Here is a 19,042-nt window from a genome sequence, read left to right as displayed (position 1 = left end):
GACCTGAGACAGGAAGAGGAAGTACTCATGGGGACCCACATGCAAGTCTTGCCCTGCAGAGCTGGCCATCTTGGTCTCTAGGGGAGGGAAGCAAGGGGTTATGCATTCTGCACTGATAACCGAGTGCTTCTCAACTATTACTAGACATACTGTCTCCCATCTGGCTCTTTGAATTCCTTTTGCTGGGAATCCTGCAGGGGGGACAAGGGAGTGTAGTTTAGGCCACAAGGTGTCACAGTTCCATCCAATTTTACCTTCAACTTCTAAGTTTCAGTTGTCACAGAGACACTGGTAAGTGGGGATTATTAAACTCATCATACCAATGAGAAAGGCCCAGAGCGTAAGTCATTTGGTGACGAGCAGAACCAGGATGTTATATGCATCAGACGGTATCCAAAGACCTCGTGCTTTGCACCTATCACACTTTTGAAATATCACACTTCAGACACACCTATAAAACGTGAATCTGTGAAACTACACAGTATATATATAATTATGCACGTAGGTATGTAAAGTAAGAGATCTCAATCTTTGGGAGGCAGGAGGGAACCACTTCAATTTTCCTGGTTACAGCTATGAAGATTCATCCCAAATATCATTAAGTGCTTTTTAATAGACACTTGTATAATTCAAATGGTACGTCTTCCTGGAGTAAAGAAGTGGCTTTTAAGCGTACTGGTTCTATTAACAGCTGGGTATAAAGGGTAATGATTACCTAAGTAATACGCATCTTCACCCCATATGTTCAGCAGAACTAGATAATATGCCTTCTAATGATACCAAAGAGCATTTCTTTTTTAAATGTTCACATGCAGGGTTTCTCAGAACCCTTCACACTAATGCTTATATCTGAGAGCTGCATTCTATTCCATCCAAGAGGAAATCGTTTTGGAACCGAGAAATGTTGTTCCACATCTCCATTGTTATCAGTACGTGCAAAGCAGGTTTTAACATGGGAAACACTGGATTATGGGCCAGTATTTAATCAATTTGGCTTTGAGTATAACAAGGTTACTATTTGGGTGAAGGTTAACAGGATTCCAAGGAGCTAATGCCACTGGGAGAGAGGGGACATTCTAGTGCATTTTGCTCAGACATCTTCCCTCTCTGTGCTGGCTTTTTTGCTTTTCATCTGTGTTCTAGTCCTGGCACAAGGTGATAATTCAAGCTTTGTGGTGCTGCTCCTGCCATTCTCTACCTTAGGATGCACTCTTAGTGGGCAGCAAACTAATTTAAAGGTAGCCTCTATTAAGCCTTAGGAGGTAAAGGACAGTACTGTCTGTGGGCTCCTACCCACTGCCTGGCATAGCAGCGTATCACTCAGTGTGGTGGACCTGTCACCACAGGGCACAGCCTTCTGGTCTCTCGGCAGAACTGGTGACTTGAACTGCACGTTGTTTTGCTGGAGGCAAGAGTTTCTAGCATATCAGCAAACTGATGCTGGCAGCTGGCCCACATGGTGGCTTCTCTCAAATCTGTGACTTTGGGATGCATTTGTTCTGAGATTTTCTATAAAATGCTTTTTAACAAGGATGGATCTTTCCATAAAAAAAAATTCAGTGAAGTCAGACAAATACCTTAATCTCAATTTCGCTAGCAGTCTATCTAGAATTTGTTTAGGCAGTATAGAAGTTCCGTGGAAATAGGAATTCATTCAACAAATACTTATTGAGCACCAACAATGAGTAAGTGCTGTTCTAGGAAATGAAAATAGAAGTAAAATATACGAACAAACCAAATGATGCCATTACAGTTTGATATACAATTTATTTAGTTATTAATATGGACAGTCTATTATGCAACATTACAGATGTCTTTCAAAACTATAATAAAATATAGTCCACTATCCAGCCCAGGAGAAGACAAAATCATTCTTATGGCAAGTGGAGCATGTAACAGTCCCTTTCTTGGGCACCAAAGGGAATAATCAGTCAAAGGGTTCTTTACCTCCATTTGGGGTTTTAACTTCCTTGAATTATAGCTATTTCAGAGTCAGTGATCCCACTTCGATCACCCTAGAGATGTGCACCATCTCACGTTGGACAGGAGGGCGCCTCTGTACTCCTGGCTGCCCATTCTGTCCTGCAGTCCTTCCGTACTGGAACTCATTCTACTTTCAGCCAGTGCTGGTCAAACTTGGGCATGGGGAGAAGGCAGGTAAGTCACAGGATGTTTTGAATTAATTTACAAAGACTGTGTTTCAAAGCTCTAAAAATTCATTTGGTGGTAGAAGTGGCAGTGAAGAGTACAGTGTGTCTCCAAGGAGGGTTGCTCCTGTCCAGAGTCCGCGCTGTCACCTTTTCTGAGAGCCTGTAAGATCGGCTGCAGTTCTCTGTGGGACGTGCAGGCAGGAAACTCTAACCCCACTGGGACGAGAACGTCTGCAGAATGAACTGGACTGGCTACTATGGCTTTATAACTTGCTTCCTTTCTTGAGTCTAGACAAAGTTATTTCTTAATTTCCCCCCCATGTCCTGTTAGTTCTAATATAAGATTTAAAAGGGCTATGAGAAGAAACCTCTTGCTTTTGAGCTGAATGATGAAAAACAGGAAAAAAAAAATCCAGTCTCCAATAAGCTATACTCAATTTTCTTGAAAACAAATGCCAAAGTGACTTTTAAAGACAAGTGTTGGATAACCCTGATTCACTGATGGAAAAAGTTCTGAGGTGAAACTATACATATAAGCAGAATCTAAAATACAGCTCCCCCCCAAAACCAAGATGTACTAGTGTAATAGATTCTTCAATCCCTTAGTTTCATGCTGAAAACTACCAATGTTTTCAACATCAGGCTACTACTGAGGATAGCCATTTATACATGAAATTAAAACCCGCGTAAGTTCTGCCAAGTTTCTGAAAGTTTCCAGAGTCTACATAGTTAGGAAGAAGGAGAAACCATAGGGTAAAGAGTGAGAGCACTGGATTTTATTTAACTCTAGGTACCATGAGTTTGACATTAGTAGGTAAGACTAATGAATGAACAGCCATACAGTTTTTTGGTCACTGTGCTTACCAAGCACCAAAAAATGGAGCTATTTTTACTATTCAATATCATCTCTAATAAGCTAGACAGATCCTGCTGCATTCTTGCTTCTTTCTAATTTACCAGTACATTATTATATAGTTTGCCAAGTGTGAGGAGCAAGTCATTATGTAGTACCAAGTTAACATCATCATAGGACTATAACATGCACATTCTACTTAATGTAGCTCAAGCAACAGGAATACAAGAGAACAGTTATGGGTGGAGACTTGTTTTTGACAAATTCGTGTTCACACTAACTATGGGTTTAGAAATCTTATTGGGCAGGTACCTACAGAATTCTTCAATTAGTATTGAAACATTACACGCATGCACGAGTGATATGGAAGAGAATGGAGCAGAAGAGGCAGCTGGATGGAGGACAAAGGGAAACCAGATGAGGAGGATGCCATGTATCAGGGAGGGCAGGTCTCAGCTTTCCACAGTAAGTCTCTGCTCTGTGAGAGAGGCCTGCTGGGCAACACTTTTGTTCTCATGACTGCGAAGTTTGGATACAACATCTAGAAAGGCCAAATCCTGTACTTCCTTGTGTAGAGATTCTGGAAGACAAAAGCCAATATAACAGATACATATATCCAAAATGTTTATTTGGACAATACCATAAAACTAGGAACAATTCTGGAAGAAGACACAGCAGTAGCCTAGAAAGGTCTTCTTTAGAGATATGTTATAATAATAATTAAAAAATCAGAACCTTTACTTGCCACGTTAATAGAAAGATAAATCAGATGTCAAGTTTTACAGTCTCAGGTTGATTAGGGTAATAAGTTATAATTAAACACAGCCCATTATATGATCTCAAGGTTTAGTTATATAGGTCAAATATGAAAGCTCACGAATTACAGAAAAATCTTAGATCTGTTTCAAATTAATTTTATGGCAAATAAAAAAAGTTATACTACACATCCTTTCAACAAATTTCTGTGACACTGGGTTCCCTTTTAAATTGCCTATATCTTCCTCTTTCTGGCTTTTTTTGCTCTATTTACCCTCAGTTACAGGAAAATACAGACCTCTTAAGACCATGAGAACTACTACATGGAAAGACTGAGATCCAGTTAAGTTTAAAGCAATCACTATTCCTCAAATTGATGTGTTTACCCTTTTTCTCCTTTTCATTTTTTAGAGAGAGATAAACATTGATGAGAGAACATCCATTGGCCGCCGCCTGCACACCCCCACTGGGGATTTGGCCCACAACCGGGGCATGTCCTGACCGGTATTCAAACCAGCGACCTCTTGGTGCAAGGGTTGTCGCTCAACAGCCACACCGGCTGGGTGATGTGTTTACTTTAATGAGATTGAGGTATAAAACTAGAAGTAATGTTTTTAGTTAAAATAGAAAAATCCATTCTAAAATTCGTATGAAATCTCAAGAGACTGAATATCCAAATAGTTTTAAAGAGAAACAAAGCTGAAGGTCTCATACTTCCTAAAAAGCTACAATTATTACAACAGTATAGTGATGGTATAAAGAGAGATATATAGACCAATGGGATAGAACAGAGAGCCCAGAAATAAAATCTCATTATGTGGTCAGATGATTTTTTAACAAGGGTGTCTATACCATTCCATGGGGAAAGGAGTCTTTTCAAATAGTGTGGGGAAAATTCAATATCCACAAGCAGAACAATGGAGTTAAACCCTTACATCATAATAAAAAATTAAATGTAAGCTAAAACAATAAGACTCTTAAAAGAAAACAAGGGGAAACTTCATGACAATGAATTTAGCAATGATTTCTTAGACATGCACCTTAAAAGCACAGGTAACAAAAGGAAAAATAGGTAAACCGGACTTTATCAAAATTTAAAACTTCTGTAAATGAAAGAATACTATCAACAGAGTGAAAATGTAACCCAGGGAAGGGGAGAAAATATTTGCAAATCATATATCCAATAAGGGATTAACATCCAACACATATAAATAACTCCTCCAATGTAACAACAATGGCATTTAAAGTTATTATTTCCTTATTAATTTTCTCTCTGAATGATCTATTCATTAAGGTAACTTGAGTATTAAAGTCCCTAACTATTATAGTATAATCATTAATTTCTGCCTCTAGGACAATTAACATTTGCTTTATATACTTGTATGGTCTTATGTTGCAAATATTTACAATTGTTTTATCCTCTTCTTGGATTGACCCTTTAAAATGATGTAATATCCCCATTAAAATGTCCAAACTAGTCAAGATGGTGGCAGGCAGGACCTGAGAGAGTGTGAGTGGACGTGAAGGTGGATGACCAAACCCGAGCAGTGCAGAGACATGGAGCAGAAGGTTCCTGTGCTGTGGACGGGAGGCTCCTCGATAAGTGGCCCTTCAGGGCGCTTCTCTCTGCACCACGGGGAGGTCCCACCACTTTGGAAGATCCCGGGTCTTCCCTGGGAGGAGGCAGTGGGAGCGACTGGGGCCCAGCAACTGAGCCACCAGTGCACCTGGCACCATCGGACCTGTGGACACTCTGTGTCAACACAGACCAGTGCACAGTAGTGGAGCTGCCAAGGTGCTGGTTGCAGAAGCCACAGACAGCCCGGAGCCCAGCACCATCCCCCATAGTAGCAGCCCCATCAGAGTCCAGATAGACCCCCAGCAACAGAGGCTGGGGAACAGACATCCATCCCCAGGGAGCAGAAGCACTGACCAGCAGGTGAGACCCATCCCCAAAAACTACAGCAAAAGTTGGGCAGGAGTTGACCCCCAGGGGGCAGCAGCACTCCCCAGCCACCAGCGGTGGGACCTGGGGCTCCACAGAGGCCTGTGCGGTCCAGCAGCTCACGAGAGTGGGAAGCTGGAGCCCGAGAGAGACTGGTGTGATCCAGCTGCCCACCCTCAGGACCTGCAGGGTGTGGGGGCACCAGAGAGGCCTGTGCAACCCAGCTTCTCACAAGATAGGCATAGAGGATGTAAAAATGGAGGCGGAATGAAAAGAAGCTACACAGACTATCTCCTAAAACCAAATGGGAAATACAACTAAAATAAAGACAAATCCTCCAAATAAGCACCAGGATAAGACCATATAACCAGGGACACTGGTAGGATCTGCAGAGGTGCGAGAGGGTGGCAGGCCGGGAGCCCATAGCAGCAGTCTTAGCTGTGAGCAGCGCCCTTGGGGAATAGAGACCAAGCCCGCTCCACAGCCCAGAGAGCCGGGACACAGCCTTAAAATAGCCACAGCCACTCACCTGAAGGCTACCGCAGACGGGGCTGAAACTCTGTGGGGACCACCGGGATATGGAGGGCACTCAGAATTTTTGCAGAGCTGCAGCCACAAAGGACGGTGGCAAGTGTGCTCCTTCCCAGAGCTATAGGGAAAAGTAGCAGCAACCCCCTCGGAGATTCAGCCCCTCCAAGGTGAGGGAAAGAAGTGCAAATTGAGGCTCATTAACAAGCAGCACTATCCCACCCTCTGGAAAACCTCTTAGGCAGAACACCAGGACTACATTCCAAGGTACTGAGTAACTGAGACTACCAGCCACCAAGAGAAAGCTAGAGGATAACGGAACCTTTCCTGGGCTTGCAAATCTACCCAGGAAAGTAAGACTTGACAGTGGTGTTTAATATGGGAAACCCAACGCTCATCCAAACCCAGCAGGGGGAGCCACAAACAGCAGAACACCAACACCCACAGGGATAATTTGGCAGGCTCCAAACCCCACTGAGATAGCCAAAATGGTGAAACAAAAAAACAAATCCAAAAAGAAAGAACAAGAAAACTCTATCAAAGATGAGATAAATAAAATGCAGCTAAGCAAATTATCAGAGGTAGAGTTCAGAGCCATGATCACGAGGAAGCTCAACAGCATGAGTAAGGACATCAGCACCATGAGCACTGAAAACCAACCAAGTTGAAATGAAGAATGACATAGCAGAAACTAATAACACATTGGAAGAACTAACCAGCAGAGTAGAGGAAGCTGAAGACCGAATATGAATTAGAAGACAAGGTAGAAAAAAAATCAACCAATCAGAAAAAAAAAAACAAAAAACAATTAAAAAATAGAAAGACAGCTTAAGAGAACTGTGGGACAACTGGAAACATAATGACATTCGCATCATAAGAGTCCCCGAAGAGGAAGAAAATGGGCAAGTGTTAAAGAATATATTTGAAGAAACAGTGACAGAAAACTTTCCTAACTTGGTGAAGGAAGAAGGCATTCAAGTTCAAGAAGCACAGAGAGCCCCAAGTAAGAAGAACCCAAACAGGCCCACACCAAGACACATAGTAATTAAAATGCCAAAAATTAAAGACAAAGCGAGAATCCTAAAGGCAGAAAGAGATAAGCAACAAGTTACCTACAAAGAAAATCCCATAAGGCTCTCAATTGACTTCTCAACAGAAACACTACAGGCCAGAAGGGAGTGGCATGAAGTAATCAAGGTCATGAAAAAAAAAGAAAAAGGATCGGAATCCAAGACTACTCTATCCAGCAAGGCTATCATTCAAAATAGAAGGTCAAATCAAGAGCTTTCCAGACAAAAAAAAAAGGCTAAGGGAATATATTAACACCAAACCAGCACTGCAAGATATGCTAAAAGGACTGCTGTAATTAGTAGAAGAAATAGGAAGAAAAACAGAACCACACTAAACAAAAATGGCAATAAATTAGTAAATATCAATTATCACCTTAAATGTGAATGGTTTGAATGCTCCGATAAAAAGACACAGAGTAGCTGACTGGATAAGAAAGCAAGACTCACATAGGTTGAAAGTGAAAGGATGGGAATAAAAAGCTGGGGTAGCAATACTCATATGTGATTAAGTAGATTTCAAAATGAAGGCCATAACTAGGGACAAAGAAGGCTACTACATAATCTTAAAAGGATCTATCCAACAGGAAGATAAAACCTTTGTAAACATATATGCACCCAATATAAGAGCACCAATATATATAAAAAATCTTTTGGAGGCCCTGCCCAGTTTGGCTCAGCGGTTAGAGTGTCGGCCTGCGGTCCGGAGAGACCTGGGTTCGGTTCCCGCTAAGGGCACGTACTTCGGTTGCAGTTTGTCCCCGGCCCCGGTTGGTCGTGCGGGTGGCAGCCACTCGATGTGTCCCTTCACGTCAATGTTTCTCACTCTCTCTCCCTTCCTCTCTCTCCCTCCCACTCTATCTGTACAAAAAATGGAAAAATGTCCTCGGGTGAGGATAAAAAAAAAAAAAAAAAAAAATCTTCTGGAGGACTTCAAATGAGAAATCAACAGCAATACAATCATAGCAGGGGACTTCACCACCCCACTCACATCTCTGGATAGACCATCTGGACAAAAAATCAGCAAGGAAACAGAGACTAAATGAAGCACTAGAACAAATGGAGTTAGTAGATATCTACAGAGAACTACACCCCAAAACTGAAGAATTCACATTCTTCTCAAGTGCACATGGGACATTCTCAAAGATAGAGCACATGTTACGGCATAAACTCTACAAGTTCAAGAAGACTGAAATCATATCAAGCATCTTCTCAGATCGCAATGGCATAAAACTAGAAATCAATTGCAACAAGAACATGCAAAGACATTTCAACACATGGAGGCTAAATAGCATGTTATTCAACAATGGTTACCGAGGAGATCAAAGAAGAAATTAAAAACTTCCTGGAAATCAATGAAAATGAAGACACAACAAAAAAGTTATGGGATGTAGCGAAAGCAGTTCTGAGAGGGAAGTTCATAGCACTACAGGCTTACCTCAAGAAGCAAAAAAAATTTCTAATTGACTATCTAACCTCACAACTTAAAGAACTAGAAAGCAAACAAAAAGAAAACTCCAGAGCAAGTAGAAGGAAGGAAATAGTCAAGATCAGGGCATTAATAAATGACATGGAGACCAAAACAACAATTCAAAGGATCAATGAAACAAAGCTCATTCTTTTTTTCTTTATTCTTTTTTTATCCTCACCCGAGGATATTTTTCCATTTTTCGTACAGATAGAATGGGAGGGAGAGAGAGGAAGGGAGAGAGAGTGAGAAACATCGACGTGAAGGGACACATCGAGTGGCTGCCACCCGCACGACCAACCAGGTCCGGGGACAAACTGCAACTGAAGTACGTGCCCTTAGCGGGAACCGAACCCGGGTCTCTCTGGACCGCAGGCCGACGCTCTAACCACTGAGCCAAACTGGCCAGGGCACAAAGCTCATTCTTTGAAAAGATAAACAAGACTGATGGACCCTTAGCTAGACTAACCAAGGAACAAAGAGAGACAACCCAAATACACAAAATCAGAAATGAAAGAGAAGTAACAACTGATACCACAGAAATACAGAAGATTGTTAACAACTACTATGAACAATTATATGGAAACAAATTCGACAATCTAAGCAAAAAGGACAAATTTCTAGAAACACATAGTCTCCCAAAACTGGACCAGGAAGAGATAGAAAGTTTGAACAGACCAATAACAACAGAAGAAATTGAAGATGTAATCAAGACTCTCCCAGCAAACAAAAGCCCAGGCCCGGATAGCTTCACGGGGGAGTTTTACTGAACATTCAAAAGAGAACTAACACCCATTCTCCTCAAACTATTTCAAAAAATTTGAGAAGATGGAAGACTTCCAAACTCATTTATGAGGCCAGCATAATTCTAATTCCAAAACCAGAAAAAGACACTACAAAGAAAGAAAACTACGGACCAATATCCCTGACGAACATAGATGTCAAAATCCTGAACAAAATACTAGCAAATCGGATCCAGCAATACATCAAAAAATTATTCATCATAGCCAAGTGAGATTCATCCCAGGGATGCAAGGCTGGTACAATATTCACAAATCAGTAAATGTGATACACCACATAAACCAAATGAAAGATAAAAATCATATGATCATATAGATGCTGAAAATAGACGCTGAAAAAGCATTCACTACAATCCAGCACCCATTTCTGATAAAAACGCTCAGCAATCTGGGAATAGAGGGATCATATCTCAACATAATAAAGGCCATATATGAGAGATCTACAGTCAATAACATACTCAATGGGCAAAAATTAAAAGCATTTCCTTTAAGAATAGGAACAAGAAAAGGATGCCCACTTTCGCCACTCTTATTTAACAGAGCACTGGAAGTCTTAGCCACAGCAATCAGGAAGAAAAAATAAAAGGAATCCAAATAGGAAAGGAGAAAGTGAAACTGTCATTATTTGCAGATGACATGATACTATACGTAGAAAACCCCAAAGACTCCATCAAAAATTTACTAGACTTAATAAATGAATTTGGCAAAGTAGCAGGATACAAAATTAACGTCAAGAAATCAACGGCATTCTTATACACCAATGATGAACTCACAGAAAAAGAAACTAAAAAAAAACCAATCCCATTTACCATTGCGGCCAAAAAATTAAGATACCTAGGAATAAACTTAACCAAAGAAATAAAGGACATATTCGCAGAAAACTACAGGTCATTGGAAAAAAAAAAAAATAGAGGAAGATATAAACAAGTGAAAGCACATACCTTGTTCGTAAATTGGAATAATTAACATCACTAAAATGTCCATATTACCCAAGGCAATCTATAGATTCAATGCAATCCCCATCAAAATACCAATGACATACTTCACAGAACTAGAACAAATACTTCAAAAGTTCATATGGAACCAAAAAAGACCCTGAATAGCCACAGCAATCTTGAAAAAGAAGAACAAGGTAGGAGGGATAACATTACCAGATTTCAGGTTATACTACAAAGCCACTGTAATCAAAACAGCCTGGTACTGGCACAAGAACAGGCATATAGACCAGTGGACCAGAACAGAGAATTCCGAAATGGACCCAAGACATTATGCTGAATTAATATTTGGCAAAGGTGTCAAGAGCACATAGTAGAGTAAAGAGAGCCTCTTTAATAAATGGTGTTGGGAAAATTGGACAGCTACATGCAAAAAGATGAAACTAGACCATCAACTTACACCGTACACAAGAATAAACTCAAAATGGATAAAAGACTTAAATGTGACTCATGAATCCATAAAAATCCTAGAATAAACTGTAGGCAACCAAATTTCAGACATACGCAGTAGAATTTTCACTGATACATCACCTAAGGCAACAGAAACAAAGGAGAAAATGAACACATGGGACTACATCAAACTCAAAAGCTTCTGCACAGCAAAAGATACAATCATCAAAATGGAAAGGCAACCCACTGTATGGGACAGCATAATTGCCAATGATATATCAGATAAGGGGTTAATTTCCAATATATTTAGAGTGTTCATACAACACAACAAAAGGAAAACAACCCAATTAAAAAATGGGCTGAGGAGCTGAATAGGCACCTCTCCAAACAAGACATACAAATGCCTAAGAGACATATGAAGAAAGGCTCAACATCAGTAATCATCAGAGAGATGCAAACTAAAACAACAATGAGGTATCACCTCACACCTGTCAGAATGGCCACCATCAACAAATCATCCAACAACAAGTGTTGGCGAGGGTGTGGAGGAAAGGGGACTCTAGTACAATGCTGGTGGGAATGCAGACTGGTGCAGCCACTATGGAAAACAATATGGTGTTACCTAAAAACTTAAAAAATGGATTGCTATTTGACCCAGTGATCCCACTTCTAGGAATATACCCTAAGATGCCTGAAACACCAATCAGAAAGAATATATGTACCCTCAAGTTCGTAGCAGCACTATTTACAATAGCTAAGATCTGGAAACAGCCCAAATGTCCATCGGTAGACGAATGGATAAAAAAGCAGTGGTACATATACACAATGGAGTACTATGCAGCTATAAGAAAGAAAGATCTCTTATCCTTTGAGACGACATGGAGGGACCTGGAAAGTATTATCCTCAGCGAAACAAGCCAAACAGAGAAAGACAAGTATCATATGATCTCACTTATTTGTGGAATATAATGAACATAACAGTCTGAGGAATGGGGTAGTCCCAGAGACGTGGAAGTAGGGTACACAGACTGACAATCCCCAGAAGATGGGGTGGTGGCGGAGAGATAAACCCAGAACTTATATGCATGTATGCATGAACAATGGACATGGACAACAAAGCTGGGGACAGGGCGGGGAGGGGGGAATAGTGGGGGGGGGGGAGAAACATCTGTAACAAAAATAAATAAATTATAGAAAAAAAATAAAATGTTGTAATATCCTTCTTTGTTTCTTACATTCTCTGCTTTGAATTCTTTTTGTTTTATAGGAATATTGCTACCCCAGTCTTTTGTTCCTATTTGCATGGAATATCTTTTTCCGTCCCTTCACTTACAGTCTGTGTGTCTTTGATCTAAAGTGAATCTCTTGTAAGGAGCAAATTGATGTCATTTAAAAAAAAAATCCAGCCTGTGACAATCCCCAGAAGAGAGGGTGGTGGGGGAGAGATAAACCACAGAACTTATATGCATGTGTGCATGAACAATGGACATGGACAACAAAGCTAGGGACAGGGCAGGAAGGGAGGGGGAGGGGGAATCAGTGGGGGAAAAGGAGAAACGTGTAACAAAAATTAATAAATTAATTTTAAAAAATCCAGTGTGCCACCCTATGTCTTTTGATTTGAATATTTAGTCCATTTACATTTAATTATTTATGTTTTAATATTTTTTTTATTGATGTTTAGAGAGCAAGGGAGAGAAACATACATCAGCTGCCCTCTGCATGCACCCCTACCAGGGATCTAGCTCACAACCTGGTCATGTGCCCTGTCCAGGAATCAAACTTTTTGGTGCATGGGATGCCACTCAAGAAACTGAGCCACTCAGGCTAGGGCTAGAGTGATTATTAATAGGTAAGTGCTTTTTTAAAAATCCTCACCCAAGGACATTTTTGCATTTATCTTCAAACAGAGCGAAAAACAATGTGAGAGATACACATGGACTGGTTGCCACCCACACAACCCCAACCGGGGCCGGAGACAAACTGCAACCGAGGTACATGTCCTTGGCGGGAATTGAACCCAGGGCTCTCTGGTCTGCGGGACGATGCTCTAACTGCTGAGCCAAACCAGCCAGGGCTAGGCAAGTGCTTATTGACATTTTGTTCTATTCCACTGTCCCACTCTTCTTGATTTCTTTCCTTTTGATTTGTTGATTTTCTTTCATGTTTTGGATTCCTTTCTCTTCCTTTTTTGTATATGTATGTTTTTGGTTTGTGGTTACCAGGAGATTCATATATATCCATCTATATCCAAAGCAGTCTATTTTCAGCTAATAGGCATTTAAGTTCAATCAAATTTTAAAAGCACTACAGTTTCACTCCCCCTCCACTCTTTGTTTTTGACATCATGTTTTCTATCTTTGTGTTTTGTGTAATTCCTGATTAATTATTGTAGTTATAGTAAATTTTACTACTATTTATACCTTCATATTAGTTTTTTAAGTGGCTGATTCACTGTGATTATTGCGTATTTGCCTTTATCAGTAAGATTTTTTTTCCCTTTCCTGTATCTTCTTATTTCTGGATATGGCCTTTTCTTTTCTGCATAAAGACCCTTTAACTTGTAAGACCAGATTAGTGGTTGTGAACTCCTTTAGTTTTTGCTTGTCTGGGAAACTCTTTGTCTTCCTTCTATTCTGAATGATAACCCTGGTGGATGTAATATTCTAGGTTGTAGATTCTGTTCTTTTAGTACTTTAAATCTTTCACCAGCAAAGCCAATTCTGAGAAATCAGCTGACAGCCTTATGTAGTTTCCCTTATAAGTGACTTAATTCTTGCTGCCTTTAAGGCTGTCTCTTTATCTTTAACGTTTGCCATTTTAATTACAATGACTTGATGTGAGTCTTTTTGGGTTCATCTTGTTTGAAACTCTGTGTGCTTTCTGGACCTGGATGTCTGTTTCCTTCCCCAGTTAAGAAAGTTTTAAGACATTACTTCTTCAAATACTCTTTCTTTTGGTCCCTTTCTCTCTCTTTTCTCCTTCTGGAATCTCTCCATTGTGAATGGTAAGATGCTTGATGTTATCCCAGCAATCTCTTCTACTATGTTATCTATTAAAATTCTTTTTTCATTTTGCTGTTCTGATTGGATGTTTTCCACTATCCTGTCTTTCCGGTTACTTATCTCAATTTCATTAGGGTTTTTCTAGTTCCTCCATTTGGAGCATGTTCTCTGTCTCCACATTTTGTTTTGACTTTGTGTTTCTTCTGATGAGTTGGATAGAATAGCTGTGTCTCTCAGTCTTGAAAGAGTGGTCTCTGTAGAATGTGTTGAATAGTTTTGGCGAGCAGGTGTGTAGGTTGTAGGTGGGACAGCCTGATATGTACATGCTTCCTTGACCTTCTAATTGGATGAGGCTGCTGATGTAGATGGGGCTGGTGGGTGCACTCTTGTTGTGCCGTTCCTTTAACTGTTTGATCAGAGCAGAGTCTGGGCTGCTTTGTGTGCATCTTAACACAACCCACCAGCACCACCCCATCTCCAGGTAGGGCAGGCCTGCATGAACACAGCTTCACTTTGCTGGTTCTGTTCCCTCTCTGGGCAATGAATCTTCTCATGTGCTTAGTCCTGCTTGTGTGCCATATTGCTTTAATTGTCCACTGGCAGGGCAGGGTCACTCTGCATCTCAACACCCTACTAAGTCTGCCCTTTCTCAGGTGAGGTAGCCCTGTGCCTATGCACAACAGCACCTCCCTACTCACTCTACAGGGAACAGCCTTGTGGGTGGGTACCACAGCATCTTGCTAGCTCCACACCCTCTCCAGGAGGGTCAGTCCCACATAAGCACACAGTAGTACCCAACTATTTCCGCACCTTCTCTGGACAGAATAGACGTGCAGGTGGGTACTGAAGATTTTATTAGCTCTGTACTTTCTCCAGGTAGAGGAACCCATGTATGCATTATCCAATGAGTATGCAAAGCAGCACCCTGCTGTACCTGCTGGATCAATCTCTAGGTAGAGGAGCCACTTGTATGCATGCTATGATGCCCTCCAAGTTTTGCTGGAGTTAGCTCCAGGAGGTATGGCTGGGAACACTGCAGGTCAGTCAGAATACTTGGATGGAACTTGTACTTGCTGTCCATGTTCAGGACAAATGTAAACAATGGCACTCACCAGTTCCTCCAGCTCCAGGAGAGCTCTTATAGTTCCTCAACTTTTCTTATGTGGTCACTCTCTTTTTTTGTGAAGAAGTTGTTCAATTGGCTCACAGCTGTCTTTCAGGAGGAAATGCTTTAAATATAGGTATATATTTGATATGTTCTTGGGAGGGGGTGAGCATCTATGTATGCCACCATCTTGGACCACCCTATGGTCATGTGTTTTAATCCACTCTATCAATTTCTTTTACTTGGTGTGTTTAGACCCATTATGGCTTAAGTCTGTAATTTCATTTTTTGTTCTGTTTCTTATTTCCTATGGATTGAACATTCTTTTTTTTTTTTTGATTGAACATTTTTTAGTCTTGTTATTCTTCCTCATAATATATTTGTCTCAGATATTTCCTTTATATACATTTAGAACCACTTTAGGCATACATTTTTTTTTCAATTATCAAAACAATCTCAAGAAGAAAAGTGTATTGTGTCTATCTAAATTTTCCCTATATCTATTCTTCTTTCTGGTGGTCCAAGATTTCTTCTTTAAACATTCCCTTTTTGTTTAAAGAACTTCCTTTAGTCATTCCTTCTGGCTAGTCTAGTAGTGACAAATTCTCTTCATCTTCCTCTATTTGAGAATGTCTTCATTTCTCCATTTCTAAATAATATCTTCTCTAGGTTAACAGTTCTTTTCTTTCAACACTTGAAAAATACTATGCCACTTCTGGCCTCCATGGTTCCTTATAAAAAATGTACCATTTCCCTATTTGTTTTTCACTTGTAGGTAAGGTATCATTTCTATTTCCTTCAATATTTTTTTGTCTTTAGCTTTCCAAAGGTTGGGGTTATCTTGTTTAAGATTTCCTCAACTTCTTGAATCTGTAGGCTACATCTTCTGCTAAATATGAAAAGTTTTTAATATATTTTTTCAGACCTACCCTATTTCTCCTCTTCTTCGAGGATTGTAATGACACAAATGGGAGATCTTAAGTTATATCCCAGGGGTCCCTGAGGCTTTGTTCATTTTTTTTTTCCAGTTTATAATTTCTATTGTTGTTCAGATTGGGTATTGTTCTGTCCCCTCCATTATGCTGTTGAGCCTATCCACTGAGTTTTTATTTTTTGTTGTGAAATTTCCATTGCTTCAATAGTTCCCTTGCCGAGATTCTGTTTTTTCATGTTTTCAAGCATGTTCATAATTGTTAACACATTTTTAAATATACTGTTCAGGGACATTAAATACACTCACATTGCTGCTGTGCAAATATCATCTACAATCCATCCCCAGACCCTTTTTTCTTTTCAATTCAAGCTCCATTCTCTGTACCAATAACTCCCCAATCATGTTATCTCCCTAGCTTTTGACACCACCCTTCTATTTTATGTCTTTGAATTTGATTACTCTAAGTACCTCATATAAGTAGAATCATACAGTATTTGTCCTTTTGTGTCTGTCACTTAGTATGATAATATCTTTAAGGCTCATTCATATGGTAGCATGTGTTAGAATTTCATTCCTTCTCAAGGCAGAATGTGCCATTGTATGTATATATTACATTTTGTTTATCCATTCATCCATCAATGGACCTTTCGGCTATTGTGAATAATGTCATTATGAAAATATGGTTGTACAAATATCTATTCAAGTCCCTGCTTTTTTATTTTGGAGATACAAGGCCAGCATTACCCTGATACCAAAACCAGACAAAGACACTACCAAAAAAAAAATTACAAGCCAATATCCCTGATGAACATAAATGCCAATATTCTCAACAAAATACTAGCCAACTGAATTCAACAGTACATTAAAAAGATTATAAACCATGATCAAGTGGGATTCATACCAGATATGCAAAAATGGTTCAACATCAAGAAAACCAAAAATAAAAATCATGATGGTCTTAACAGAAGCTAAAAAAGCATTTGACAAAATTTAACATCCATTTATGATAAAAACGTTCAATACAGTGGGTATAGAAGAAACTTACATCTCTTAATATATGACAAGCCTGCAGCTAACATCCTATTCAATGGTGACAAGATGAAAGCTTTTCCTCTAAGATCAGGAACAAGACAAGGATACCCATTCTCATCACTATTATTCAATATGGTATTGGAAGTCCTAGCCACAGCAATCAGACAAGAAAAAGAAATAAAAGTCATCCAAATGGGAAAAGAAGAAGCAAACTTGTCACTATTTTCAGATGACATGATATTATGTATAGAAAACCCCAGAGAATCCACCAAAAAATTAACAGAATAAGATAATCCAGTAAAGTGGCTGGATACAAAATTAATATACAGAAATCCATTGTGTTCCCACACACTAGTAAACAATCAGAAGGAGAAATTAACAAAGCAATTCCATTTACAACTGCATCAGAAAGAATAAAATACCTAGGAATAAATCTAAACAAAAAAATTAAGGACCTATACTGTGAAAGCTATAAGACACTTAAGAAAGAAACTGAAGAGGACCTAAATAAATGGAAGGATAGATATCATTAAAATGAACATACAACCCAAAGCAATCTACAGATTCAATGCAATTCCTATGAAAATGTCAATGACATTCTTCTCAGAACTAGAAAAAATAATTCTAAAATTTATATGGAACCACAAAACACACAAATAGCCAAAGCAATCTTGAAAAAAAAGAACAAAGTGGGAGGTATCATGGTACCTATTTTCATACTAGATTACAAAGCTACAATAATCAAAATAGTATGGTACTGGCATAAAAAGAGACACATAGATCAATGGAACAGAAGACAGAGCCCAGAAATAAGGCCCCACTTATATCGTCAATTAAGGAGATAAGAATATACTATGGAGTAACAACAGTCTGCTCAACAAATAGTGCTGGGAAAACTGGACAGATACATGCAGAAAAATGAAAAGACTACTTTTTTAAATATACACAAAAAAATTCAAAATGAATTAAATAGTTAAATGTAAGACCTAAAACCATAATACTCCTAGGGGGAAAAAAAAAAAAAAGGCAGTTAACCAGTTGGCATCAATCTGAGTAGTATTTTTTTGGACATTTCCCATAAAGCAAAGGAAACAAATGGCACTTCATCAAGTTAAAAAAAGCTTCTGAAAAGGAAACCATCAACGAAGTGAAAAGACAACCTACTGAATGGGAGACTATATTTGCTAATGACATATCCAAGGGGTTGATATCCAAAATATATGAGACTCATACAATTCAACAAAAAAGAAACAATGAAATTTAAAAAATGGACAGAGGACATGAAAAGACATTTTTCCAAACAAGATATATAATATGAATGGCCAACAGACACATGAAAAGATGCTCAACATCACTAAACATCAGGGAAATGTAAATTAAATACACAATGAGCCCTGGCCAGCTTGGCTCAGCGGTTGAGTGCTGGCCTGCAGACCAGAGAGTCCCTGGTTCGGTTCCTGCTAGGGGCACATACCACAAAAAAAAATAAATAAAATAAATAAATCCACAATGAGATACCACCTCATACTAGTCAGGATGGCTATTATAAAAAAGTCAACATGTGGTGGCAAGGATGTGGGAAAAAAGTACATCCTTGTGCAACTGTTGGTGGGATTTCAAATTAGTGCAACAACTATGGAAAACAGTATGGAAATTCCTCAAAAAACTAAACATAGATCTACCAAACAACCCAGCAATTCTACTTCTGGGTATTTAGCTGAAGAAAACAAAAACACTAATTCAAAACGCACCCCTATGAAGGCTTCTGATCAAGATGGTGGTATAGTTAAATGTGATACTCAAATCCTCCCACAATCACATAAAAAATACAACTAAACTACAGAACAACTATCATTCAGAACCTAAAATCTAGCTGAATGGATGTCTTACAACTAAGGATATAAAGAAGCCACATCTCAGTCTCCATCAACCTGGCTATCACTATTCACTCTGCCCTGGTGATTTCCTAGGACCATGGCCTACCAGCTTGAGGGTCCACCCAAGCTGATTCCTG

The 19,042-nt window shown here is 39.4% G+C and overlaps 1 protein-coding gene across 13 annotated transcripts in view; it reads right to left on the bottom strand.

Annotated features, from left to right (window-relative positions):
• Window positions 1–1,764: 1,764 nt before the first annotated feature.
• RAP1GDS1 (Rap1 GTPase-GDP dissociation stimulator 1) overlaps window positions 1,765–19,042 on the bottom strand; it is a 168,081-nt gene continuing 150,803 nt past the window's right edge. For 7 of the 13 annotated variants that reach the window (XM_036255108.1, XM_036255117.1, XM_036255148.1 and 4 more), the window contains one exon: window positions 1,768–3,583. In XM_036255108.1, the coding sequence (XP_036111001.1) occupies window positions 3,456–3,583 (128 nt within the window). In that variant the 3' untranslated portion in view covers window positions 1,768–3,455. Of the gene's footprint in view, window positions 3,584–19,042 lie in introns of all 13 variants that reach the window. The other 6 variants (XM_036255166.1, XM_036255174.1, XM_036255097.1 and 3 more) reach the window with 3 other exon arrangements.

The sequence above is a fragment of the Molossus molossus genome, unplaced genomic scaffold (genome assembly GCF_014108415.1).
Source record: "Molossus molossus isolate mMolMol1 unplaced genomic scaffold, mMolMol1.p scaffold_m16_p_1, whole genome shotgun sequence".
Lineage (NCBI taxonomy): Eukaryota > Metazoa > Chordata > Mammalia > Chiroptera > Molossidae > Molossus > Molossus molossus.
This window is presented reverse-complemented; position numbering and strand designations above follow the sequence as displayed.